Source organism: Pipra filicauda, unplaced genomic scaffold (assembly GCF_003945595.2).
Source record: "Pipra filicauda isolate LSUMZ 115617 unplaced genomic scaffold, ASM394559v2 scaffold10_size6260569_pilon, whole genome shotgun sequence".
In the NCBI taxonomy this organism is placed as follows: Eukaryota; Metazoa; Chordata; class Aves; order Passeriformes; family Pipridae; genus Pipra; species Pipra filicauda.
In genome coordinates, this window is record NW_024103541.1 from 5,135,797 (window position 1) to 5,162,507 (window position 26,711).

A 26,711-nucleotide genomic window follows, 5' to 3' on the forward strand; every position below is an offset into this window, starting at 1 on the left:
TGGCAGCACAAGTGCTGACGGCTGGGGCACACTGCTGGAGTTCATCACTGAGGCACCATTTAAATAGACAGAAACCATCAATAATATACCAATATCATTGACCTCAGTGGGTAATTTGTATGCTTCTTGCAAGGCAGTCACATACATCTCAAGCTGCCTGGTAAAAGGAGTAGCTCATTGTAAGTTCATAGATTGCTGAAAAGAGAGGAACCTGTTCTTTCAGATTCTATAACCAAAAGCTTAAACTAAAGTCTCTGTTCATGATTTGACTTCCAGCCTACAGAGAATAATACAGTGTTAGCAGAGAGGCTAACACTGCTGTGCTGTACTCTGTGCAATACTCCTCTGCCACTCTGCTATCATGACTGCAGCAAAATTTGTTCCACATTTTGCACCATTTAAAAGCTAATTGACAAGATTTTGAACAGGAATTTTAGAAGTTACAGGACTGACCAAGCAGGAGGGAAGACAATTTTAAAAGATGCATGCCAAATAACTGCTGTCATCACTGCTTAATATTCAGTACATTTCTTTCTATTTCTGCAAAACCGTAGATTTGATGCAGCATATGGAAAAGGTAACTTGACAGAAAATATGTGAGAAAGACAGCAACTGAAAGATTAAAATCTATGTAAAGAAATGTTATTGATAAAAGTCATATTTTGTTTATGGTAAAACTGAGTGGAGAAGGATCATTTTATGAAACTGGCGCAAATCCTAGAAAAATCCACTTCATTTTCAGATTTCATAAGTATCTCTTCCATAAGCCTCATCTTCCAAGCACACACACCATTACTGGTCAAAAATCAGGGAACCTGAATAGTCTCAAACATTGAGAACAAAAAATCCCAAATGCTTTTTCTCTCTTCATATGCCCTGTTTAGATATAGCAGACTGCAACTGAAGATAGATCATGTGTTTACAACTCCTGCCTGCAATATGGTCAGACAAATTAAAAGACATGACCAGAAGAGTTTCCATTATGAGGGTAGAAAACATGCAATAGGCAGGACCAAAGCAGACAGCATAGTAAAGCATAGAGTATAGTATGAAAAATAAAACTTTTATTCTTAAAACACCTTTCTGAAACCCTTAAGGCTGAAGACTTTAAAAATACAATTTTGAGAACAAGACCCTGTCCTGTGTCATAGGAAAAGGAGGTGAAGGTTTGAATCTCCTCTTGCTTTTTTTGCTATGGAAGATTAAAAGAGCATTTTATTCACCTAGCAAGACATATACTGCTGTGGGGGAAGTGGGAATAGGGGAAGCTGAAAGAGGATGGATCTTAGCTCAATGATTCCCCAAGACTTTTGCGTGGACAAGACTGAAGAGAAAAGGAGTGAGCAGATCCATCACTGCCTGTAGCACCAGGACTGCTACTGCCAATGAAATAGTTGGAATGAGCCTCCAGTCTATTCCTCTTTTAGACTAAACTAAATGAATCTTCCCTCTAGGCCTTGAGAAATATTACAAAGTTCAAAGAATGGGGAAGAAAATCTAAAAGAGTAAAAAAGAAAAGACTGTTCATCAAATACTTTGATGTAACAAAACCACAAAAGATCAGTGAAATACTGGCATGCTCTGCAGAGGCAGGATGAATACAGGTACGAAATGGATAGCTGTCAAAGCAATTCATGAATTATTCACATGACTTAGGGATCTCCTAAAAAGCAAAGTTTTCACAAAATATTTTTACACTTCACCATGCAGCCAGGCATTGTTCCTTCTTTTGCAACAGCAGCCACTTAAAATGAGCAATATCCTTTACAAGAGAAAGGTGCACAAGACAGCTATTAATTGGCAGTGTTACCATACCTCAGATCTTGAATATTTCCCAACACTTGCATTAAGCCTCTCTATATTTCTTCTAGTCTTTTAATGATTTGTTCTCAAAGCTGCAAAAAAAATTCACTTCAAACCCTATTGTCTTATCTTGCAATCAGTCCTGAGAGTGTATTCACTGGAGGCATAAACAGGTTTGATTGCCTGTGGAAGGCCTAAAACTTTCATAATTTCAACAACAGGTAAATGAATTCCTGTTTATTACCAATATATAAGAAAACAAGTAAACAAACAAACAAACAGAAACCTCTTGGAGACAATTCACTGTTACATTGGAGAATACCTGTGGTTTTTTCCCCTCAAATATCAGAGCAAGCTCTCCACTGATTCAGTTTTACAATATCCACAATATTGGACAATTTTAAATGATGTTAAATAATAGATGCTGACATTTAAGATACATTATCTACAGATTTGAAGAAATGAGGTTAATTATGTTCAAGGCAAAATAAAGAATGATTATCTACACTGATTTTATTACCCAGATTAAATGCCAGATTCTTTACTTAATCATTTCCTGTGTGTTACCAAGAAGTGTATCTTCCAACTTTTTTAATGAGTAAGGTGAACCATAATGAGAAAATCAAGGATCTGAAATTTAAACTTTGATCTTAATTATATAGAAAAAAGATGATAATCACTCTTTCAGGCAATTACCGTAGAGCTCTCTAATCTATAGCTACACTGTACATATTATATCAGAAGGAAACTGAGTGTGAAATGTATTAGTGGTTTAGGAGAACAAACGGAAAAAAAGGGAAGTGTATTAATCTTTTAACATTTTATGGGCTACACGTCACAATTCTGGAACGAAAAACAGTGCCACCTGACAACTGGTTTCTACTTGAGAACTATCTGTTAGATAGTCCAGCCATAAAAATGGACATAAACTTAAATGCAGCAATACAAAAATCTGCTATTTGACCACTGCAGAATGCTTTGCAACTGTTAATGGACGAATGTTCGCAAAATCCCTATGATGAAGATGACAGGATATTCAGGGCCTGGTTCTTAACTTGAGCTTGTGTCTACATGGAACTGTACTTAGTTCACACCCAGGTTTCACACCAGGACCAGATTAGTGACCAGTTTCCTTCCAGGATGCAGCCTTAATACTCGGGCACCCTGGGGTCATGTGCTGGAGGTTCAAATTTACCTTGTAGTGGGTTTTACCTGTAGACACCCTTGCATGAATACAGGAGCTTTATTATAGTCTTGCACCTTTGAAATGGCTACTTGATTTCAGTGCTTTGAAAAACACCCAAACTAGACAGCACCAAACTTCCTCCGCTTTACCTATTTCCAAATTCTGTTGATGCCATTGTAATCCTATTGATCCAGAGAGTACGTTAACATCACACAGAAGTAGTCACTGTTGATGGAAATTTACAGTAATGTGATGAACCTCAGTCATCAAAAACCCACTTTATTCTGAGCCAGCAAAGCCAGTCAGCAGCACAAGTGGTGTCTCTCTCTGAAGAGACAAGACCACACAGGAAAACCAGATTCTGGAAAAATGTAAGACACAAGGAAGATCAATTTTCACCACTCTTGGAGTGACTCTGGAGCAATGACTGCAGCCAAACAGCCAGAGTCTGTTAAATCTTATATGCCATATCTACCCTCCAGCTAAGGAGACAAAGCCTACATACACTTGAAACTTATATGCACTTAACTAAACATTTAATTTGCACTGCAAATACCTATTAGGTGAATTTCAGGTTTAAACTCACATTGTCTTTTCCTCACCTTCCTTCCTTCCCTCCCTCTTTCCCTTCTTAAGCCCCTGTCAAACTGCCCTGCTACTGAGGTGGAAAGCAAAACCCACTTCTTATCTACTAACACTCCATTTTTTCACATATACATCTTCTCTTCATATACATCTAAGTGCATGTTGTCTGAATCAAGATGTTATATAGAATCTCCTTTCCAAAAAATGGACATACAATTAAACCAACACTCTTACAGGGACATTGGTAAGCATTCTTTTTCAAATTTTCAGTAGTTGGATTATAATGATAATTGTATCGCGACTGACAGTGTAAGAAAGAAAGTAGGTGCAGTTGAACAACATGAAAGGCAGTGCTTGTTATCAGTCACTAATTCTTGTCTAACACTTCCGGCAGTAGGAACAGCAGGTCTCTCAATCAGTTCCAACAGTATCACTCTGGGACCCAGGAAAGTCAAATATCTGGGAAATTATACCACGTATACAATTAATCAGTGTTCCCTATAAAAGCTACATGTTCTCCTTGGACCTGAATAGTTTTTCTTTTTTTTTTCCTTTTTTTTGTTTTGGAAGTAGTATTTCTGATCATGAAATAAACCTTAAGAGATCAATTTGGAGCTGTGTGGGTCAAGAAATTACCCCCTACACGCCCACAGATATCCAATCGTTCTTTCTCAAGAGCTAGGCAGAATTTATTAGGCTCAAATAATCATCCCATAAGGGAACTTCCCATAACTTCAGTGACAGTTTTCAGTTTTATATTTCATTTGGGGACCTCTTTAATAGAAAAAGGGATTGCTGGCAACCTTAGTTTAAAGTCTGTAAAAAGCTGTAGAAGAAATATAACTTCTTTATCTTCTAGGGAATAGGAGGACACAAAATACCCTACATTACATGAGCCAGGACAGATTTCAAATTTTCAGTTTCATACTTTTATTACTGTACAAGGTTTTCTAAAACTAACTCCTGCTAAAGTTAACATTGAGAATTTGATATTGCAAAGGTATTTGACTGAAAAGAAGCAAAGTCTCCATGCCGTAAATGTAGATACAACAATCTGTATTCATAAATTGATGAATTTCCCTTTTATCCAACATGCCCATCATAAAAAAGAAAAAAAACAATTACAAAACATATCCATACATTATGACTTGCCCACATTGTTCACTTATTGGGTACTCACAACTTTGTTAAGTTTAAACTCAGACTTTGCCTCAATACTGTTCTCAGTTCTTTCACCACCGCAGTATCAAAATACATTTTAAAATAATTTCCTTAGCTTTCTTTTTTCATTTTCTCAGTTTTCTGATCCTTCCCTTCTGTCTTCTGTAGTTCTACATGAGTATAAAACCTCATATTTTACCATACCTGTATATGGCAGGTTATGTATTTACTAGGATACTTAAAAAGGGAAGGATTACACTGCCAACACCTTAGTGTTTCCTTAGTCTCAGAAAAAAGGAATAAGCACAGATGTTTGCAAGTCCCTGCAGTACTGCTGGGGTCAATTCACAGAGTCAGTTTGCCTTTGGCACACTTTTAAGAGCTGCTTAAAATATAATCATGCTTCCAAAATCATGCTAGCAAATACTGCAAAGATGAAATAATATCAATGTGTCATGTTTCTCCACAAGAAAAAGGTATTCATGAACCAATTAAAGCAGAGATTCTCCACAACTGCAGATGAATACAACCAAAAAATCTGAATAATTCAATTTAGCAGTGCATTACTACACCTCTGTTACTAAATTCACATCAATTCCTTCCAGATAGGATTGGAAGATGATCTGCAGGTACAGAAAAGCCCTCTACATCCATGCTGAGATCAGGTGGAGAGAAAGGAGTGGTGCCCTGAGCTGGCCATCACCAGTTTTCCCAGGTAGACTGCAGGCACACTCACGACTCCGCTCTTTTCCTCTGCTGACATCGTGCAGACATGTAACTTAAAGGCTGACTGTCTCTGCAAGAAACATACACCCTGTTTCTTTTTAAAAGGGCTGGACAGGTTGCCAGGGAGTTGCCACCTTCCTCCCACAGAGGTTTTCTACAAACATCAATAGTCTTGGATCATGTCTATAGTGCCTTCAGCCATTGATGCTCAATAATATTTTTTTCTTCTTTCCAGTGTTCCTAAAAGCAGTTTCTGCTTTATGCATCTTAACTGAGCCCCTCTCAGAAGCTCTAACCATTTCTATCAGGGATAAAAAGGAGCACATGCTCTGAATGAGATACTCTGTGGGTAGGATCAGTATGGGTCCCAGAAAGACTGCAGAACTACTCACAGCTACACCATCAGAAGTGCCAGTGCCTCATGTACATAAAAGTACAGAGAAGCAGAGTTAGGTTTGACGAGCTCAAAAAAACCCCAGGCACCTCTACCAGGCAGCACCTACCATAAAGTCTTCTCAAGGACAGACTTTTGATTTATCAACTCAAATACATGAGGTCATTTTCCCACACAAGGTAAAGAACAAACCATTTTCTAATTAAACAGTTAAATGTTTTCTATGATGTACTTTTTTTATTTTCAGTGATTCTACACAGATACTTACATTATTAATAGAAGGGCATACTGGTTTCGATCTGTGAAATCTTTTGGCAGTGACAACTGTAAAGGGAATTCTTTTAAGAAAAGAGAAAAACATTAAAGGCTGGTAGTTACACAGATGAAAAACAGTGACATTGTAAGATTTTGGTTTTCTAAAATAACATTTTGTCAGATTTACCGTAATCCTCAATGTGAAGCATTTTGATTTCAGTCTTGTAATTCTTTTTCTTAAACACAGCTTCCTTCAACACAGCATTATTTTCCAAAATATAAAACTCTAGAAACAGGAAGAAAAAGCATGTTGAAAGGTGTCACACATCACACCAGAGATAAATCAAGATTCAAAAACATTAAAGAAAAAGAGACAAATGTGCAATGATAAATCCTGTAAATGAATACCTTCTGTAACTACTGTTTTTTATAATGCAACTATTTTTCAATTCAGGAGCTGAGTAAACATCTAATTCAAAAGATATACATCTAGTCCATTTTCTGGCTTCAGCAGGCTTTGCTTTCACTAAGCACTACCAATGAAATTGCTGATGGCCAAATGAAAACCAGTATCTCTGATAAATACTAACAGAGGCTGTTACAGCAAAAGGCTGCTCTGCTGGGCAATATCCTAAGCCTCATGTAGGCATCCTTTTCAAGCTACCTATTCCAAGGCAGCATTTAGCCAGCACAGCTCTACGTGGTCACTGCATGTCCTTATGTGTCTTCTGCACTTCAACCAAGAATGGGACATCAGCTTGGTTTAAAGCTGCAGACACATTTGAAGAGGTCCTTTTACACATGAAAAAATGATGACTAATTTGTTCTCTTTTTTGTTTGTTTGTTTTTTACTCAAATTACTGATCTTGCTTCCAAAATTTAGATTTCTTTAATTAAATAATAAACTCTTCACTTAGGGCCCAAACTGGATAATCTAAGGAGAATGTTTCTTCTGGGCAATCAACCAAAATGGAATAATTACAGTCTGGGGATGGAATAATTGAAGTAGCCCTTAATCATTCTTTTATGGGTTGAAGAGGATAATCTAATCTTGCACTAAAACATTAGTGTAAATTATATCTCTTATTATTTGGCTTCTTGTTGTTACAAGAAACAATATCCCTCTTGCTTTGCCTTACTCTAAGACATAAATCTCTATTTCAGTATTTCACTACCAACAGTATTTTAGATGCAGGTAATAAAGAGTGAAAGTCTGCCTTCACAGGACTGAGGAGCTCTATAGAAGTCAATGAATTTGCTTTGAGCAGTTGCTGCACCTTAATGAGATGCCTTTGGTGTGCTATGGCATTGAGCTTTACAAACACTAACAGTGACATTAAAAAAAAAAAAAAAGCCATAAAGTTCCCCATTCCTGTAATCCACACCTTCATGTTGGTGGGTTGCAGTGGAGTTGGAGGTAGCAAGGTTGTCACCTCTGCTGCACCCACAGAAATACCTAGGTGGGGAAAATTCTACTGCTGAAGGACAGTCTTCTGTTACAAAGCACCTTAAGCAGCCAGGAAACAGCAACAGATTTGGTGTAAATATACAGAAAATAATGCATAAAACTTGACAAATAGAGCTATAGAATATCCTCCTAAAAAGTCTTAATTGAAAATGTCATTGGAGTCGTTCTGATTCGAGAAATATAAGATAAGGACTGAGTTCATCATATGTAGGTCAGCTTTTATGATCAACTGTCCAAGGACTGTACCTTACTTCAACATAATTGGACTGTAACTTTAAAAATATCTCTAAAAATACAAAAGTTATATTGTAATGGTAGCATGATTTACACAGGAAGTGAAGAGAATGAAGACGAATCTGCCAGCTAATTTGCTCAAGCGTAAACAGAAGATGAGTCATATGCATTTAGTATAAAACGTATCTGGAAAGCCTGGGAAAGATTTAGTAATTTGATTAACTTCTTTCCTTATCATTTGCTGATGTGGATGCTGCTAAGAGGTAATTAAAAGAACTTTATATGAATAAGCCATCTATTAATTTTCACATACTTGCAATGGTCTTTCCCCTCTCCCAAACTCTCCAACACAATCAGGGATGATAATAAAATGTAAGTATTTCATAAGGAATACTCACTTGCAGTATTACTTGTACTGTGCACGCTAACAACTGGAACACCTGGTCCTGTTTTGAGGAGAGAAGAAAAACAGAGGCAGTGCAGGGTAGTTAGTACTCAGCAGTTTAATAAAAAAGGTGAGAGCACCAGTTACCACATAAGATGGGATCCTGGAAGCTCCGTACAAATGCTTCCCTTCAAACACAGCACTAACTCCACTGGGAAGGACAGAGGTTAGACTACAGTACCAACAAAGTGGGAAACAGAGGCCTCCTGCCAGCTCAGCAAGCAGTCCAGATTCTGTACCCACACCCTGCACCCACAAGGAGCACCATTTTTTTTTTATAAACTCCATGTTTTAGTTTTAAGTGAAGAATAAAAAAATTATGGAGGCCCTTAATAGCACTGTCTAAAATATATCAGTTTGGCTTTCAGAAACAGTAACTTTAGGTTGACTGGGAGGTGAATTAATGATAATATTCACTTATATTTTCTGTGGAAAAGCTATTGAAGTGCTGAAAAATTCTCAAGTATTTCACTTGGTTATCTGTTTAAGCAGCGTCTTTGGTATGCCAGCTCTGCAAAACCAACAGCATCACAGCTAAATCTAGGTGTAATGTAATCTAATTCCACTTCAGATACTATATTTTTAATTTACACTAAGAAACTAAGTGCACCAGGAATAATTCTTCATGTCAACAGCTGCTGTGCAAATGCACAAGATGGTATGTGAAACTGGGATGACCAAGCATTCAGCATACTCAGAAGCAGAGCCAAGTTTGCTGTACCTGCTCTGAGGACTCTCCTAGTGTAAACTTGCAAAAGAAAATATTGTGTTCCCACCCCCAGCGTAGAATTTGCACACAAGAAGCTTAGTTTTACTTTAGTGAGACAAGAGTTTAAATTACAAGCAGTCAGTCAGTATTGGGCTAGGAAGAATGATGCAGAAAAGCTGATGTCCCTGAGGACCCCATGGCAGATGAATGCACGGACCCTCTGAAATTAGGAGTTACAACTTCTCTTTTTTTGAGAAAAAACAATTCCTTCTGAGAGCAGTTCACAGACAGAGTGTAATTTATGTGTTTCAAGAGGTTGTCTTTCAATTAATTATGGCATGAGCCTAGGGAAATGTAAATACCTGAAATAAGAAGCATGATGCCATTCATGGCCTCCACAAGATTTTTATCAATTTCGTTTAGTCTCAAGAGGAACTATTGACAAAAATCTTACAGATTGCTGAGAAATCACGGCTTTCTGCCTTAGCTCTTGAAGAAGGTAATTTCTTCAGATGTCTCTTTTTCTTTTGTTTGTTTTTTTCCCCAGCTCATTTTGCTTCTTCTGAATTTGTCATCTTGCTTTAAATTCTTATTTAAGAAAGACCATTTTTGAGCGGGAAAGCATTGATGTTTTCCAGGCCAGCCCTATTTTCACAGTAAAAGACTGAAGGATGATGACACATTTTGAAAAAAGGGAGATTTCAGTAGATTAAAAAGCTAATCAGAATAAAAAGAGACAGATCTGTTTTACAGGCATTGTGTTACAGCACATCAGAACTAAGCACAGCTCTTAGATTTCCCATTGACCTCCTATTATTAACCCTAAACCCAGAGCTTATTTTCTGTTGTATAAAAGGGGAGAAACAATTAATCTCTTTGTGAAGTATTAAATTTGAGTGGAGAGATTAATATCTGTTAGTGTTTATGAAGTGCTAAAGGAAAAAATTTACAAGGAGTGTTGAAAATAAATGCAAAGGATGCACTTGCCAAAACTGAGAGGCTGTAGAGTCTCCTCCACCTACCAGGCTACAAATAACTCCTCACTCAGGAGAGTCTCTGGAGATGGATATACTGAGACAGATCTCCTGGCTGAGGAAAACTAAGAAGGAAAAAGTATCTTAATAAAGGTGCTCATGGGTAAACAGGAGGTGGAAGAATTGAAACTTGTATAGATCGAACTAGTCCAGAGTCCCCCAATGATTTTTCTGGGCAAATTGCTTTTGTAACAATTCGGCAAAGGCTTTTTGTGGTGGGAAAACAAGTGTGGATGCAAGTAGATGCAGTGCCATTTGTCTCCTTGGAGCAGTTTACATCACGCTCCTACAAGCAGCACCCTGCAGAAGAGTTTTGATATCTGTTCTCTGGTGATGTTGCCATAAAATTCAATACTCCCAAATACCCAATGCACCACAGAGCCGTGGCAGTATACAAGAGCCACACCACTGCTGTAACTGCAAGCTCTGATGAAACACAAGAGAAGGCCAAGTTGACAACTATGCATTAATGTTAGAGGTAGGAAAAACTTAGAGAAAGTGGTTTATCATCTGTGCCCATGACCTGCAGCTTAGAGCAGTCTACTGGCTGCAACTCAGTGGAGTGTAGGTTTAGTCCTGGGAGGATGATCTACAGCCTTATCATCTCAAACAGACAACTGCCACCTCCAAAGTCACTGAAAGTCGTGAGCCTGTAATTCCATGCACAACTTTCTGCTGGCATTCATGTTTTTATATCAAAGGAATGCATTAAAAAATACAGGCTGAATATATTTTGCAGAAATAACAACAGGAAGTTGTCCTTTTGGACTCTGGAACATTACTGATTCAGGGAAAAAAAACTTCCCAATTTACCAATCTTCCCTCTTGCAGGAATCTGAGATTTACCCCATAGGGACTATGTCAAGAACAAGGGAAAACTCTGCTTAAAGCATGAGTAAGTAATTACTAGTGCAGTCTTTCAGATATGGATCTCAGGATTAGTTCTGTAACATCATGCTGCAGATTTAACTATGTATAAACCATACAGTTTGTATGTTCTTTTTCTAATCAGCTTTGCATTGTAGGTTTATTTCCACCCACCCCCTGAGAAAAAAATAAAACCACACCCCTTATTTTAGCCAATATATATTAATAGTTTGTTTGTTTGGATAGATTCAATGCTCAAGTCGGCAGATATTTTGTTTCTGTTCAAAAATAAAAGTGGAGTTGCAAAAGAAATAGAAAAATGCATGAAAATAAAATGGGCTATTCATACGTATTCCAGATGAATTGCGTTCTACTCTTTTCAGTCTGATTCTAACTATGCAAAAAAATACTGGGAGGACAGTGTAAAATGTTGCAAGTTTCAAGGACAATAGGTCTAGCTATACACTTTATTATTGATTGCCTCATGCTCTTCTGAACCTTTTTTTATAATCTTATTTATTTCTTAGTGTTTATTTCCTGGGTGTAGGTTATAAATTTCACAGTGTGGGATGGTTCTATTTTTCTGTTTATAGAGAAACTCTGACCCAGTTGGTGCCATTTAGTGCTACTAGAACACAGCTAAAACTAAAACACAAGGAGTTATTTATTGCAATTATTTTGATAGAGAGGTTCTGTGGATTAAACCACACCTGGTTTAATCTTTTTGGAAGATACACACATATATATGGGGGGGTGTATAGATACACTGTGCACGTACATGTATGCACACACAGAGAAACAGTGTACCAGAAAGCAGTCCCTCATTTTTTAACTAGGTATAATTACACACAAGATCAAACCCTATATATAAAATAATGAAGATGTTACAAACCACAGTACCATCACCATAAATTCCAAAATTTTTGGTGAAGGATTTTTATCTAGGGTGAATTTAAGTCAATGTCCTTTACTTGGACAGAAGCGTTAGGATTGGAGCAGCTTTCTGACATCACCTGTTATTTAGCTGTTACACAGAACATCTTCACTTAGTCTTGGAATAGACTCTGTACAGAACTTTGAGTAATCCAATACTAAGCCAACTGTTAGACTCCAGTCTAATGCCCTTCTCAAGAGAATACATTAATTCAGAAGCAAACATGCACTACTACACACTGTGCATTTGACTTACCTTTACAGTGCAGTAGAAAATGCCTATTCATGGGGCTAAACTTTGCACTGAAGTATGTGCACCGGTCTTTCAAGAAGTTACATGAGAGACACTGACGATTCAATGACCCCACTGTTGATACACTGTGGAAAAAATTAATCAGAAACATTTTACATTGTAATAAAATACAATAAACCAAGAATTAGCTCATCAAAGTGACAAAATTTGTTTCAGTCCCCAAACTTGCTTAAATACCACTGACTCATTTTGTTCTTGATGGAAACTGTTTTCAGATGACTCAGTGGACTACTGTTCTGTAAAGTGGGCAACGTAGACAGGATCCAAAACCTGCCCAAAGCAAGACTGGGACTCCAATAACCAGCGGTGCTGTAGGGTAACAGTATTAGTAGGACACAATGAAAAGCCTCATTAACTTCAGGTTTAAGCACTGGAGTTTGTGCAAGGATGAGGTGCTTTGCCCACACATTTTAAGTTACATGATTAAACCCTATAAATATTTTTATTTAGAAGATTTTAATACTTTTAAAACACAGTCATTTTGAATGCTTGCCTTTAGGTTTAGCTTTTTAGATGTTTATAAAGGACTAGTAAAGATGTAATTGGTAAAAACATTTTGTGTTAAAATCTTTTCCATTTTTTAGGAAATTTAAAATATCATTGACATGTTTAACTTATAAAAGCTGTGATTCTTTCCTTGCTACAGCCAAGCATACTAATTGTTACACAATATAAATGATTACCCAAGCACCACAGCACTTATAGGTTGGATGAAGAAGCTGTTGTCACAGCCCCATGTACTTCTTACCTATGCAGCTGTCTTCCTCTTGGGGATTCTTCAGTGCTTAAGAAATAACTGTGTCCAAAAGATGAAAAAAGTTAAAAGTTAAACTCAGTTTGGTAAATTGTCTGATGTGAGTAGTGTTTAGGGAAATGAGAGACACCATAAAAACCATTTTTTAAAATAAAAATTCCCAAATATCCATGAAGATAAAATACTTATATACAAACCTAATTTCCAAGATTAAATTTAGACCCAGGACATAGAGTAGTAATTTCAGATGGCATACGATTTCATATTTTAACAGTGATGAACACAATGTTTTATGGTTTCTGTTTAATTCCCGTAATGCCCAGGGAGCTCCAGTAGCAACCACAATGCCTTTCTGCACATTACAAATACAGAAGAGAAAGTTTCTCCGTCACTCTAGAGTTTACAATACAAACCCAAGAGGTAGATAAAGGTCGCAGTGAAATTATATCACGTATTACAATAGATCTTATGATACCCAAAAGCCTTTTTGAGCTGTAGGAAAACTTTTTCTTCTATCTAGTTTTCACAGGTGGAAAGAGAGTGGGTAGTGAAGATGCTGCAAGAATACAAAGACAAGCCCTTGGTGTTTCCCAGGTGAGATCCCCAAAAGGTTCTGCCTGATAGGCAGAAGAAGGGCAAGGAAATCCTCTCAAGAGGCTGAGACAACCCACATGAGGTCTGTCAGCTCTCTGCAGGCTGAGTGCATCCAGACCTCATTTTTTCACCTGAACCTTTCAGAAGTATCTAGAAATTGTCCACGGATATATTTTCAGAACCCAAAGAAGGACTGGTCAAAAAGGGTTTTCTCCGGTACTAGTGGAGAAGACAGGTCTTGTTGCAGCCTCAAATATGTTGCAGCCTCAGATATTGTTGAAATATCATTTATTTTAAAGAAAATGAGAATATCTGTTTTTTGCCATGGGCAGATAAAATTGAAAACTAAGGAAGTTCCACTGAAGTTATGTGGAGCCTTCAGACATTTTATGTCAGTTCTATACTGCCCCACCAAAAGCAGCAAAGTATGTGTTGCATTTCCTTCTACTGTAGCACTAAGATGGGCTTTGGAAATATTTCTCTGTGAGCTGAGTTAGAATCAGGAGTTCTGATAACCTCCATAAATAATTTGAATTTATGAGATTGAACCAGATCCCCAAAACTCTGAGGCCTCATGCAGTAATCAAGCCAGGATAAAACCTAAAGATTTGATGTTTTATCAAGTAGTAAAATTTACTATGACTCCTTGTCTGATTTCAGGAAAGAAGTCACCAAAAACGTTATTACTGCTGCATTGTGTGTTGATTTCTTTTGTTTAGAAAAATACAGTGAGTAAGTGATGTCACAGTGTGCACTTCTTTTCCCTCTGCATAAAAATACACACAACAACAGAATGACATATAAATTGTCTTACAACTGCACTTTATGCACTCAGGTGTGTCAGAGTTATGGTAATGCTTAAAAATGAAAGAAATACTGTTGTTTGAGATATGCTATTTCCCGTTAAATGGATTCCACTTTAATAACTCAGATATTTTCATAAACAAATACAGAGAATAGTGCTTACATCTTTTGAGTAGTTTCATCATATGCCAGTATTTTGATAACTTCCCAGTTTCCCGATGTAAGGTGTCTTACACTGATTTGTTCACTTTTAGCCTGGAGAGAGATGGAAAACACTGACTTTCACCTTACTTGTTATATTTTTCTTTGTCCAGAAGGATTGTCTGCACATGTCAGTATTGATTACAGCTTTTAAAACTTAAATATGCAACACATCTTTAAATCACAAACCTCATATTTTGATAGGCCTGAACTTCAAGCATCTTCCCCCCCCATATATAAACTTTTCAAAGCCATTAAAACAATGTTGGTTTTCATTACAATTTTTCTTTCCGTTGCTCAGATGCCGACAAACAGTGTAAGTCCAATACTTCAAGCTAAGAACCTTGCTATTCCACATGCTTTGTTTTTCTTAGTGTTTCTTTTCCTTCACAGTGGCATTCCAGAGAATCTTTCCCCTGCTCCACTGTGCACCATGGAGAATCCTCTCTTTATCCAGCGCCTATAAGAAGCGGCTAAGAGTAGCTTTAAATTTTGGCAACTGAACCAAATGCTTACAAGCTGGGGAGCACATGTTGTTTCCTTTCAGAAGCACTTTCTACCCCAGTGAGCCCAGGAAAATAACTGCTACAAGGGGAAATTCAAAACATTCTTTCAAAGAACACGATGACACTTTTCTCAGTCAGTACACCAGGAACTGGACTAGGAAACATCAGGATGCAATGCAGGTAAAACCAACTCTTTGGCTGGAAGTTGCAGCAGGTTGCTCATCAGACACAGGTTAAAAACAGCAGAACATGAAGACTGAGAAGGTCCTGCTGTAAAAGGTAAAATCTTGGCTTAGGCTACTGAAGAATAAAACTTCAACCCTCACTACTTGAACAGAGCCTTTTTTTCTGTATTTGGGTTATGATGCTTGGCTTGGATATACAAATTCTTAAGTTTTCAAATTCAAGACAAACTCCGTGAAGAAAAGAGGTGATACTTCAGCTTGTGAACCTGCAGCACCAGTCCATACCTAATCGCTGTGGCCTCAGTGGTTACGTGGTCTACAAAAAGTCATAAAGGCAAAAAGGGTTTGTTTTTTTTAATCCATGTCTTTCTGAACTATATCCTGAGTTCCACATCAACAGCAGCAATAACTAGAAAGCATAAAATGCTCCAGGATACCTATGAGAAATGCTGGGAACTGGCAAGGCAGAACCAAGTCCCTTAGAATTGATCTTTTTTCTACCAGATCCACAAGGAAAGAATGATGTAGTAACTCTTGACAAGTCTTGCAAGTACCAAACAAAATCAGGACATTGCGCTGGGTGCTGTACATATGTTTATGATGAGGGTTCTCCATTCAGGAAGACTATGATATTCAGTGCTGTCTCCAAGAATGATTAAAATACAAATTAGTGATTTATCCTAAGTGACTATTTCTTCTCTCAAGAGAGAAAAGCTGCAACAACTGAAAGAGATATTTAAATATTAAGATCATAGGATCTAACAAGAAACAGCAATAAAAAGCCCAGCCAAGCGTTAATAAACATGGTTATTTTTCAAGGTTACAGCCATTATACATAATTTATGAAGCTTACAGGAAGTTATCGCCTCGATCCATTAAAGTAACTTTATAATTCTTATTTTGTGGTTGGAAAAAAAGAGACTTTCTAGAGTTGCAAAACTCCATGAAAGAAATTTCTAGATACGTAACACATGATTCAATCCCATTTTGAGATTAGTTTGTTTTAAATATTTCATAAGTTACTAAAAGCATTTGTAAACAATAAACCACACATCTATCCCTCTACATCCAGGCAGTAAATAATCTATGATAGACAGTAATCTTTTAGACAGTCCCTTCCCTTTGCATAAAGATGTAATTAGATGCTTCTGCTAACCTGCTTTGATTGTGTCATTGCCACATGCTTTTCTGAAGTACAGTCAAAGAAATGCAGTCTGAGAAAGACCACCATTTGTCAGCACTTTGTTTTATGATTGACAAATCAGCCTCAGTGATTAAAGTGAGCCACTAAAATGTACTTCTTTGTCCCTGCAAGTTCACATTGGTTCTGTGTTTTAACTTTCCCACATGCAGAGGCTGATTTCCCTTAATAAATATCTGTACTGAGTAGCACAGAGAAGTAGTGGGAATCCAAATGCCAAATTCCAGTGTTACCCGAGCTCCATCATGGAAAAGCTGTGATCATCTGGGTACTGGTGATCTCCCAACTGCTTTAAATTCTGCAAAGCACCTGCTATGCTGCTGTGGCTCTCACAAGGTGTGACAAACATGTAATGTGACAAAAGACTTTATGTGCAACGGTTAATATACTTTTTATGCCTCCATGTTTGCTTTAGAAATAATGGACAATCAGATTAATGCAGTGTGTAAAACACATCATATAAACGCATTTCCTGTCCTTTACTGCTCTGTGTCAGCCCCATTATCATGCAGAATGTTACTTACTGATGAATAATGCCTGATACATGGGATATCATATTTCCTTCTTCTTAGGAGCAACTACATACTAAAAGCCAAATTTGTCATTGGTTATACCATTCAGATATGTTTATTCATGCTGATGGCCGTCAAAATAGAAGTATTTTTTATTTTTGGAGTTGTGCAGTACCCAGGCCTCTAATTCTGCCTGAAAGGGACAAAACTCTGAATCATCACCTTGACTTTAAACATTATTCTGGTTAAATTGTATGAAGATGTATTTAAAAGTAGCTATATATTTATCACCTTACTGAATAAGAGTGGGCTTAATTTTTGCTTAAATATTTTCCTGAATGAGGATCAAGTTGCCTGGGCTTTTTAGTAGTGAGAAATGTCAGAGCCTACAGGTTTAGGGCAAATTTGATTGTATCTCTAACATCCTTGGGAATGTTGCAAGTTAACTTTCAGATCTAGACCATTACTATTTCATGTATTTTAAAGACAGTTATTCATAGTGGGAAAGATACCAAAATAAGACTTGACTGACTAAATAGTTTTGCTCTGGTGTAAATTTTTATGTGGTTACTGTACTAATATGCCTTTACCAGACTGTCATCTGAGTTACTGTTTTCTTTAGAAGATAGAATTTGACATGTCTTTGATCCCTTTTATCTTCACTGACTCTTTCTTGATATATTTACTCTAGTGAATGAGTATCTTTATTCTTGCTTCTTCAGGTTAAATTTTCATTAAAGGTCTTTTGTTCTTGTTCTGTCCGCAGCACACTGTGAATCTATTTCAGACTTAATAATGTTCATACGAGAACACTGTCATAAAGGCAGATAATAGATTTTCCCAGTGCCAAGTCTGCTATTTTGATGTTTTGGGTACCTTGATAATCCCTCCTATCTCATATGGCTCTGATAAAGTACCTGGATTAATGCTCTGCTGATTTAAATAGATGCCTTGGAGTGTTCTGTTCCAGGGCATAATTTCCTTTATTAGTTCATCACAACTTTATACTGGTGACCTTCAAAGTCCTAGTGCAAATTTATCTTCTTTCAGATCCTTCTTTGGGAAAAGTAATGACCCTGGGAAATGGAAGACACTGAAAAATGTTGCAAAGGGTAATAAAGAGTCCTAACTTTCCCAAAATTTTAAGTTTGGATATTTCCTTCCTTTACTGTTCTGTGTAAGGCCAGATTCTGAACAGACATTTTAAATTATACTTATGCATGTATAGTGTATGTAGAGAGGGTAAAAATAGTGATTCTGCAGGTCTCTTGAATTTCTGTGGCTATAAAATATTATTATTGACAGAAGGGTTTAACAAGAAAACATCTCTGCTTGCCTACAGAGGTACAAAAAAACCATGGAATTTTCCAGAGAAAGTACTTGGGAAGTACCTTCCATTTAGTGAATACATGTGCTACCACAGAAGAGGTCTGAGGAAAGAGAGAAACCTCCACTTATTCTGGAAGAAGTTACAAATCTGTCCCCTCTGCACCGAGTGACAACCTGGATAGGACAAATGATGACACAAGCGTTCGGACTCTGATGAAGTGCAGACCTTTGCCTGGGTCTTGTGTCATCAATAAAAGTCCTAGATGACCAGTAATATATTAAAAACAGCCAGAACCAAAACCTTACCTGCACAATGAACATGGCTATGTGGTGAAATTCGCCCCGTCCTCCTTGCTTCACTGGGACAGTCATGAAGAACCTACTGCCATCCTTGGAGAAAACCGGTTCTTCGTTCTATGAAAGTAAGATTGTGTCAGTTTGTCACACTGTTCATTAAACTTCTAAACAAAAGATCAGCTTAAGCTTTTTGTCTCCTTGGTTTTGGTATTTGCTGTGCTCATGAGTCAACTGGAAAAAATCCTTAGGTTTTAAATCTATTCTGCTAAGGTTAACAAAAATGTGGTAGCTAAAGCTAAATGGAGTTCATGCCATGTGCAATCTTGTCCTAAAGCACCTTGGTAAACTCTCCCTTACAGTGAAAGGTCTGGTAATCTCATCCCTAATGCAGTGGGACTTTCCAGGATACTTCCCTTTACAGACTACAGTTATTGACAGAGATAAGTTCTACAAATGATGAGGAGAAAAAAAAGTTTTGGTAGTCTGGACCCATCAAAATGTGCTTAACAATCACTGATTTTGATAAAGTTATATGGAAAAAATAAGCACATTGAAGTGATATTCTGAATCAGGGTCGTACCACAAATTGCAGCATGATGTGATACCATCCCTTCACGTCTAACTTTACACAGAAATATTAAATGAAAATGGCTTGCTATAAAAGTATAGTTTTTTGCTAAAATGATTTCTCATTTGCACATTGCAAAATGAAGCCAGAAATGTATTTTAAATAGAATGCGTTTCATCCATTTATTGGACAGTTCTTCTGAAGCTATGAAAATGGAATAATTTGCTGACATATTAGTTCAACATACTGTTCTGGGTGTGAATTCAGAAATATTATACTTACATATTCCAATTACAGCCCATATGACCTCTAATCCTTGAACTCCTTTGTGTGTAATTTAGTGAGCTTATTTTTTAATCAGAAAAAAATCAGCACAGTATATAAGACATGCCTGGAATGGGATTCATCTGATCTGTCTTTAACCATCCAAGAGTTAATCAGCTGGTCATCTAAGTGCTTACTGAACTGAATGCTAAAGACAGACGGAAACTGAAGGGAATATTGCCTCCAAAACCCACACAGGTGTCTCGGGATTTTATTAACTTATAAAATACCACATAATTAAATAAAAATGACAATGAAACAATGATACATTATACACTCAGAAACAGCATTTATACTGTACCTGTTTAGGAAGCCACAGGTCTGACTGCATTTCATATTTCTAAAAAAAAAAAAAAAAAAAATTTCTTTTATAGAATAGCTACAGGTCAAAAATATTTCCCACATTCAGCAAAAGGTCTCTAGTTATTTCATGGGGGTTTTTTTCTACTATGCTACGATCTTCACATCCCTTTGTTGGCACTTCCATTGAAACAAACAATAATTTAATTACTAAGTCAGCTGCTTTATTCAGAGTTTCTAGTAGAACACCACAGGGGACCTAAGAATGCCGTTTTCAATCCTTTCTGATTAGCTATAAAGCTTTACACAGGCAGTTCTATTTGTTTTTTACCTCTAGGCATCATCTGACAACTGGATATTTTAGGTCCTTCATCAACACTGGGCAAACAGCCAGCATCAAGCTCAAATTGTGAGACCTTGTCAAATTACAATCTCTTGTTTTAATGGGTTGTAGTCTGGCATTAGTGATGAGAACAAAAAATAAATACAAATGATTTTTTTTTTATTGTTCATAGTCATATTTCACACCATGCCAACTGAAAGAAAAAACCCAAATACCACATACACATTGTTGGGAAAAAAATATAATATACGTCAACTGTTGCAAATTTTCATAGTCACACTGAAGTAATGAAAATTTATTAGCTATAGAAGCATCTGTACATATATGGCCTGAGAAATGAAAATGTGTAGCTGTTACACCAGTTGGTTTGATGCAGTACTTTTTGAAACTGAGAACATGTGCAAAATGCTAGGGGGGAAAAAGGTTTACATTTGAAATCAAATGATGTGATACAATGCTAAATTGTCAAAATAAGGTCTTTCCTCTTCCATCAGTGATTTCAAGAGCATCACCTTATCCCAGTGGGTGCAGAATAGAACCATTCAGGGGTACAGGCATGAGCCTGAGCTGAGCTTACTATGGTGACGCTGCATTGCTCTCCTTCCTCACCCACCTAAAAATGTCCTTTGCTGCACTCTAAGTCTTCTGGAATGGGACTTCTCAGTCTCTCTCTCTGTGGTATTATATCCTGGATTACAGCTCCCAGGATACCTACTTCAAACAAGTCCAATTGACCTTGGAGCACATAAAGGTTTCCCTTTCAGAAGTGACTGCTCACAGAGGTTTGTGACAACTTTCTTAATAAAAAGGCATAAGGCTTGCAGGAACCAGCTAAACAGCAACCTAATCAACAAATCTCCATGGTCACACTCTTAATCCATATTTCGGGGATTTATTCATAGTTTCTGAGTCAGGAAAAGCAACCTGAACTGTGTAGCTATAGAAGCAGACAAGCTCAGAAACAATCTCTAACACTGCATCATGACTGACTTCAGTAGCAGACACTGATGGGAGCCTTTTGATTCAGAGGCCAACATTTATCGCTCACAACCATTTACTCTGCCAAATTATACCCTCCACTTTGGAGCATCTGCTGGTTGTGATATTGGCATGTATAGAAAATATTTATACTTTTAGCTGGTTCTGGGAAGAGATCGTGACTCAGAATGGGAAAGCAGCCAATTGCATTCAAGATACAAGATTGACTGTGAAAATGGAGAGATGCAGTGCACGAGTGTCAGAAGTCAAATTCAGAGTCAAGGGATGAGATGAGGTTGGATTCAAATAGAAAAATGTATTTCAGCTCAGCTAACATTCAAAAATGAAGTATCCCTTTTGCCTTTCAAGGGCTTTTTCTGAAGTTATTTATTTCTGCTATTGAATTTGAAGGAATTATCAGAGTTTTACACCTTTTTTCTTAAAAAATATGTAAGCTGTGAGAGACAGAAAGATCTAAAATGAAACTCTGCAGGGGGAGAGAGGAGAAACCAGTCAGCTGAAAATATCTGAGGAAAGACAAGCTTGTTGCTACTCTAGCTATATCCCAAGTACACGATGTTCAGCAACCTCAGTTTCCACTGAAGTTAATGAATGAACAAAGCTTAGTAATTCTGAAAATGTCACTCAAAGCTCTTAATTGCATGAAATCATTTCACCACATTTGGAATCTTCTCACATCTATTTCCTCCCTGTTGACTAATTATATTCAGCTTGCATCTGCAAACTCATTTTCAAAAATATTCTTCTGAATATGAAAACAAAATGCAGAAGAAACCTTGAAAAGAGATCTTCCAGAAAAAAAAAACAAAACAAAAACATAACTTACCCTGGTACAAGCCCCAGTTGTGGTTTCACAGACTGTAAGGATGGAGATATTCTGAGCTCTGTTTAACCATCTCACCACAGCCTTGGTGTTGCTTACCCATTTCACCATGGTGATATAATATTCCCTAAGTAAACATTTGAAAACACAAAGTTCAGATACTTGATATTTCAGACTAGACTTAAAAAAAACCCAACATACATACAGTTCATTCAAATGCTGGATTTGTATGGCATGACAGTATCAGTACTGAGGGATGGAAAAAATAACCCCAAGTGCCCAGCATCTCTGTTCTTAAAAGTGGAAAGGCTCAGTCCTTCAGTGTACTGTTCCCCTGGGAAATTTTTGCATATACATACACAAACTTTACCAGCTGTGAAACAGATGTTTGCAAACACACGTGAACCATGTACTTTCCAGCCAGCTTAAAAACAAGCACTGAATTCCAACAGAAGCCAGTATTTTCCTATACCAAATGCCTTCAGAACACAAATGTTTTTGCAAAAGAATCCAGTCCTACTGCCAAAAAAAAACAAAAAAAAAGTTCTGTAATTCTGTGATGTTTGAGTGCAGACAGAGCCCACTTTAAAATGTCACTTGTTATAAAATAACAAGTGTTTTATAATGGGACTTCTGGATAAAAGAGAAGGAAGTCCCACTCAGTATCATTGTATTTCTGCTCCTGTTTTAACAAATAGCTCAAAACTGTCCGTCCCTCAACAACCCTGGCTGAGCACATGAGAATTTCCAGGCACAGACTCATGGTATGGAAAATTTGCCTCCCTCCTCACAAAATCCTGCTAGGCTGTCAGGCTGAGGATGTTACAGAAGACCTGTTGCAGCCTGTCATCCCAGTCAGGCTTTTTGCCTCACCTCTCCACTGGTGGCAGCTGGAAGCTTTCACAGTCCAGCTGAGTTATGTGCAACAGCAGAGTGAGTTTGTCTGGAAACTCAGACCCCCTTTAAAACAAGGGGCTTAGCTTGAGTATAATTAGGCTTTTAATCTAAAATTGATGGAGATCTCATCACTCTTTGACAACATATATTTAATTAAACATTCAAACGCCTCCTTACTAGAACAAAGAAGCTGAGAAGCACCAACAGCAAAGCTGTGTACAGCTCTGATGCCACACACAGGAGATGCAGGTGACAGAAATTCACTGCAGCTTCACACAGCCCCAGTCTGGTGCTGTATTTGCAGAACAGACCCAAACAACCCAGTATGCACAGCTTTCTTTTGGCTTTTACATTTCCCTTTTAGTAGCACAGATATTTTCACACGTGGATACCAGAATGATAACATCCAGGTGTATGCTAAGTCTAATATTTACATTTTTTTGGCTTAAAAAATGTTTTAACTTATCGAGGGGCAAAAATGTATGCCAAAAGTAAAACAAGAGCTACCACGACACCAGCTGACCCATCCAAGAAAGCAATGATCCAAGAAAAAAACCAAAGAGTGTAACTCCAATCCCACGCCCTGAAATGTTTCATTTTAAAAAGTCTTCAGTGAGGGATGGAGATAGGAAATTTAGCGTACAGAATCCAGCTAATATAGTAGTTAGTAGTCCAAATCAAACCATAACATCATTTTCTATCACTGACATAAACTTCTTGAGCACTGAAATAAAAGCAAAAGGTCACTTAATAATCCCTCTTTTTCCCTCTGCCATCAACTATGCATAAAAATGTGTTCAAATTTCACTATAGTCTGAATTGTTTATCAGGAATATAATGTAGTGTGTGTACATACATAGAAACATACCGTTCCTTTTCACAATGCTCTCCATCTGAAAATGCCCTGAGTGAATAGGGGAAGTGGCACTTCTCTGGCCCTTAGACAGCAGCCAGATCTGGACTGTAGAAATTGCTGTCATCATTATTATTATTATTATTATTATTATTATTATTATTACCTCTATTATATAATATTTTAGGGCTAGGAGATCATTAGTATATGTACTGAAACTACAATGGGAATCTAATGAAGGTGACTGCAACTCTACAAACTGGAACAAAAATATGGGAGGGGATGAAAATTTTCTTGCCCTTAAAGAAAAATTTCAGGCATCTCCAGCAAGGACAGGCAATCAAAAGCTCAGCTTAACACAGGAACTTTAGCAGGAGAGTCACCAGTTTCAGCCAGCCTCATTATTTCAACCTCAAAGTCAAAGGGAATGTTAAATCAGCTCAGTGGTTCTGTAGCAGTTTCTCCTGAGAAACACAGCCCTGCCTGTCTTAGCCTAAGTGATCTGGCAGCATTGCTCCTCACCTTCTGCCACCTCACTGCACCTGTCCACTGGGATGAGAAATGAAAGGAAAGGTTCAGAATAATTCTCTCTAAATGAGAGAACACCCCAATTCTCTGTTCTGTGTATTTCCAAGACAATTCTGCAATCTCATGTCAGAAACTAAAAGCAACAAGCTGGCACAGAGCAAGCAATGGCTGGGAGTGAATGAGTAACTACCTCAGAAGCAGGACAGCAGTTCAACTCCCTTGATCACAGCTTAGGATTTTTAATTATATATATTTCTAGTAAATTGGAACTTCCCAGGACATCAAACATGAGCAAATCCTAGACCCCTGTGATTTGTAAGAGAAGCATCAGTCCAGTACAGCTGTTTCTATTTTATCATTATGTTCAGCCACGGGGACTGAGATCAAGTGCATTCCAGTCAAAAGATAAGTGTAAAAAGGCAATGATTAACTTACAGACAGTTAGGTTAAATCAAACATGAGTTTCAAAACAATGAAATTGTATACCTTGATTTAAAGCTGTCAGGTGGCATCAGTTCCAGTGTATGTGCTGGTCCATACAGATTAACTACAAACAGCTTTACTGTTGGGTTTGTTTGACCTGCCTTTGGGAAAGAAAAAATTAATAAAAGCTTTAGAGGCACTGAATCAGTAACGACTGAACAAACTCACTCATTAACATAATTAAGTATTTTTAGAATAATGAAAAGTTATTAAAGTTAAAATATCTTAAATTTTAAAAATTAATTTCACAGCCATTTGAATCACACAGATAAAGATATGAAATACTGACTGATTCTCTCACTGCCTTTTCTAATGGGAAACCTTCCTGTGCAGAGCAAGTGACCAATGCTACAAGTGGCTATGCCCAGTCCAGTAAAGTCAGCTGCAAAAACATAGTGAGTTCCTAAACCTCCAGTGAAACCCACCCTCCAGCAAATTCTTTTCCAGACACTATTGTTCCTTCTTCCAAAAAGCTGCTCTACCTCTATCTGGGATAGCATTTCTTCTCTTCCCTTGTTTTTCTTTACCATTTTCCCCCAGTCTTTCTTCCCTGGTTTGCTGAGTTGAAAATCTCTATTTTCAGCCCTGATAAGAAGTCAGCTGCTTTGGCAGGCCAGCTCTAAGGGGAACAAAATACTTCCTGTTGCAAAATGAGAATAAAATGTCAGTTTGATATATATTCACAGGGAAGAGTCTGATAAATCCTGAGGATCTACAGGGAGGTGGGAATCATGCTTCTCCTGGTAACTAAGGGGTGTTCCTGAGAAGAAAAAAAGCACTGGTGATAGAAAGTAAAGCTCTGAATGGCTGCAAGGAGATGTTTCTGGTTCCACATCCCTGTTCTAAATATATCATCTCCAAATTCTGTTTCATTTAAGTCACAGGAGTCACACAACATTATATAATGCTCTTGGAATACACAGAATGAAAAGTGCGTCCTTCAACGGGGCTGACTCCTGTTTGATACTGGAAGGAAAAGGTAAAAATCACTGATTCTACAGATTTAATTATAATAAACTACAAAGTTATGTATCTGGCTCTTCACAGGGGTATACAGAAATGCAAAACAGGTTGGCTGAAATACACCCACAAATTCCTTTTAAAAATTGGGCTTATCTCAATAAAGTCTGAATGCGGTATCCACTCCTTTCTGATTAGCATGGGGGACAAGAAAGTGGCATTTGTGTATTTTTAATAATGCTAAAAAAAAAGTTTATAAAAGGGACTTAATTAGACTCTTGGAATTATTTTTATTTTTCTTTTTTCTTCATAAAAATTTTGACATTTGCCTCAAAAGAAATGTCATCCTCCACAGGCATCCTTTGCATAAACACAGCTTACACAGATGCATAACTGTGGAAGAAAACCACTGAAAGGTCAAGTCTTTAGGACACCACTGCAGTTTCCTTATGTCCCTTGAACCTTACATTGCCTGCATAGTAGTGTCCAAGTGCTCTCACAGGCAGGGCTGCCATCACTAATTACCACCCAGCAGGAGTATGAGTTTTCAGAGATACTCCAAAGCACACCTGCACAGCAAACGTGGCCAGGCTGGTGCTAGGCCTGAAGAACTAAACTGCCCCAAAGCTGCCCCTGTGTCTCTGCCACAAACACAGTCAGTGTGCCCTACTCTGCTGTGTGGATACATGCAAGACTCAGCTCCACAGCTGTAGCTGTGGCTTCCAGCCCCATATGGGGTCTGTCCCCCCAGCTGTGGTCAGCGGTGCACTGAGGTCCCACAGCCTGCAGTGATCTCCGGCAGCTGAAAGTGAATGTTCTACCTGAGCAGAAAATTCTCACATCCACATCTCTCCCTCAACTCCTCCACCCCTCAGGGTCTTCTCATGCCAATTTAAACAGCATAAATTTTGCACAACAGCCAAAACATTTGTTCAGTAGTGCAAGAACTCTCTGCATTGAAACCCTACTTTGTTCTCGATAAATGTAACAAAGTTTAAAATTCCTTGTTCTGTTTTTTCTTTTTTTAAGAACATAGTTTGTGTGTATGACATGTACACGCACGAGCATGTTCCAGTGTTCCCAAAGACATGTGTTTCATTTTATTTTTTAATTCTAGTTATAATTTTGTACTCTATA

The 26,711-nt window shown here is 37.6% G+C and overlaps 1 protein-coding gene across 3 annotated transcripts in view; it reads right to left on the bottom strand.

The window, feature by feature from the left end:
- DPP10 (dipeptidyl peptidase like 10) overlaps positions 1–26,711 on the bottom strand; it is a 477,295-nt gene that overhangs the window by 15,289 nt on the left and 435,295 nt on the right. For all 3 annotated transcript variants that reach the window (XM_039382111.1, XM_027723612.2, XM_039382115.1), the window contains exons 10-19: positions 24,618–24,715; positions 21,857–21,980; positions 19,690–19,728; positions 18,506–18,613; positions 14,429–14,520; positions 12,862–12,909; positions 12,057–12,178; positions 8,211–8,258; positions 6,298–6,396; positions 6,124–6,193 (exon numbers count right to left, since the gene is read on the bottom strand). In XM_039382111.1, coding sequence (XP_039238045.1) covers positions 6,124–6,193; positions 6,298–6,396; positions 8,211–8,258; positions 12,057–12,178; positions 12,862–12,909; positions 14,429–14,520; positions 18,506–18,613; positions 19,690–19,728; positions 21,857–21,980; positions 24,618–24,715 — 848 coding nt within the window. The remainder of the gene's footprint in view (positions 1–6,123; positions 6,194–6,297; positions 6,397–8,210; positions 8,259–12,056; positions 12,179–12,861; positions 12,910–14,428; positions 14,521–18,505; positions 18,614–19,689; positions 19,729–21,856; positions 21,981–24,617; positions 24,716–26,711) is intronic.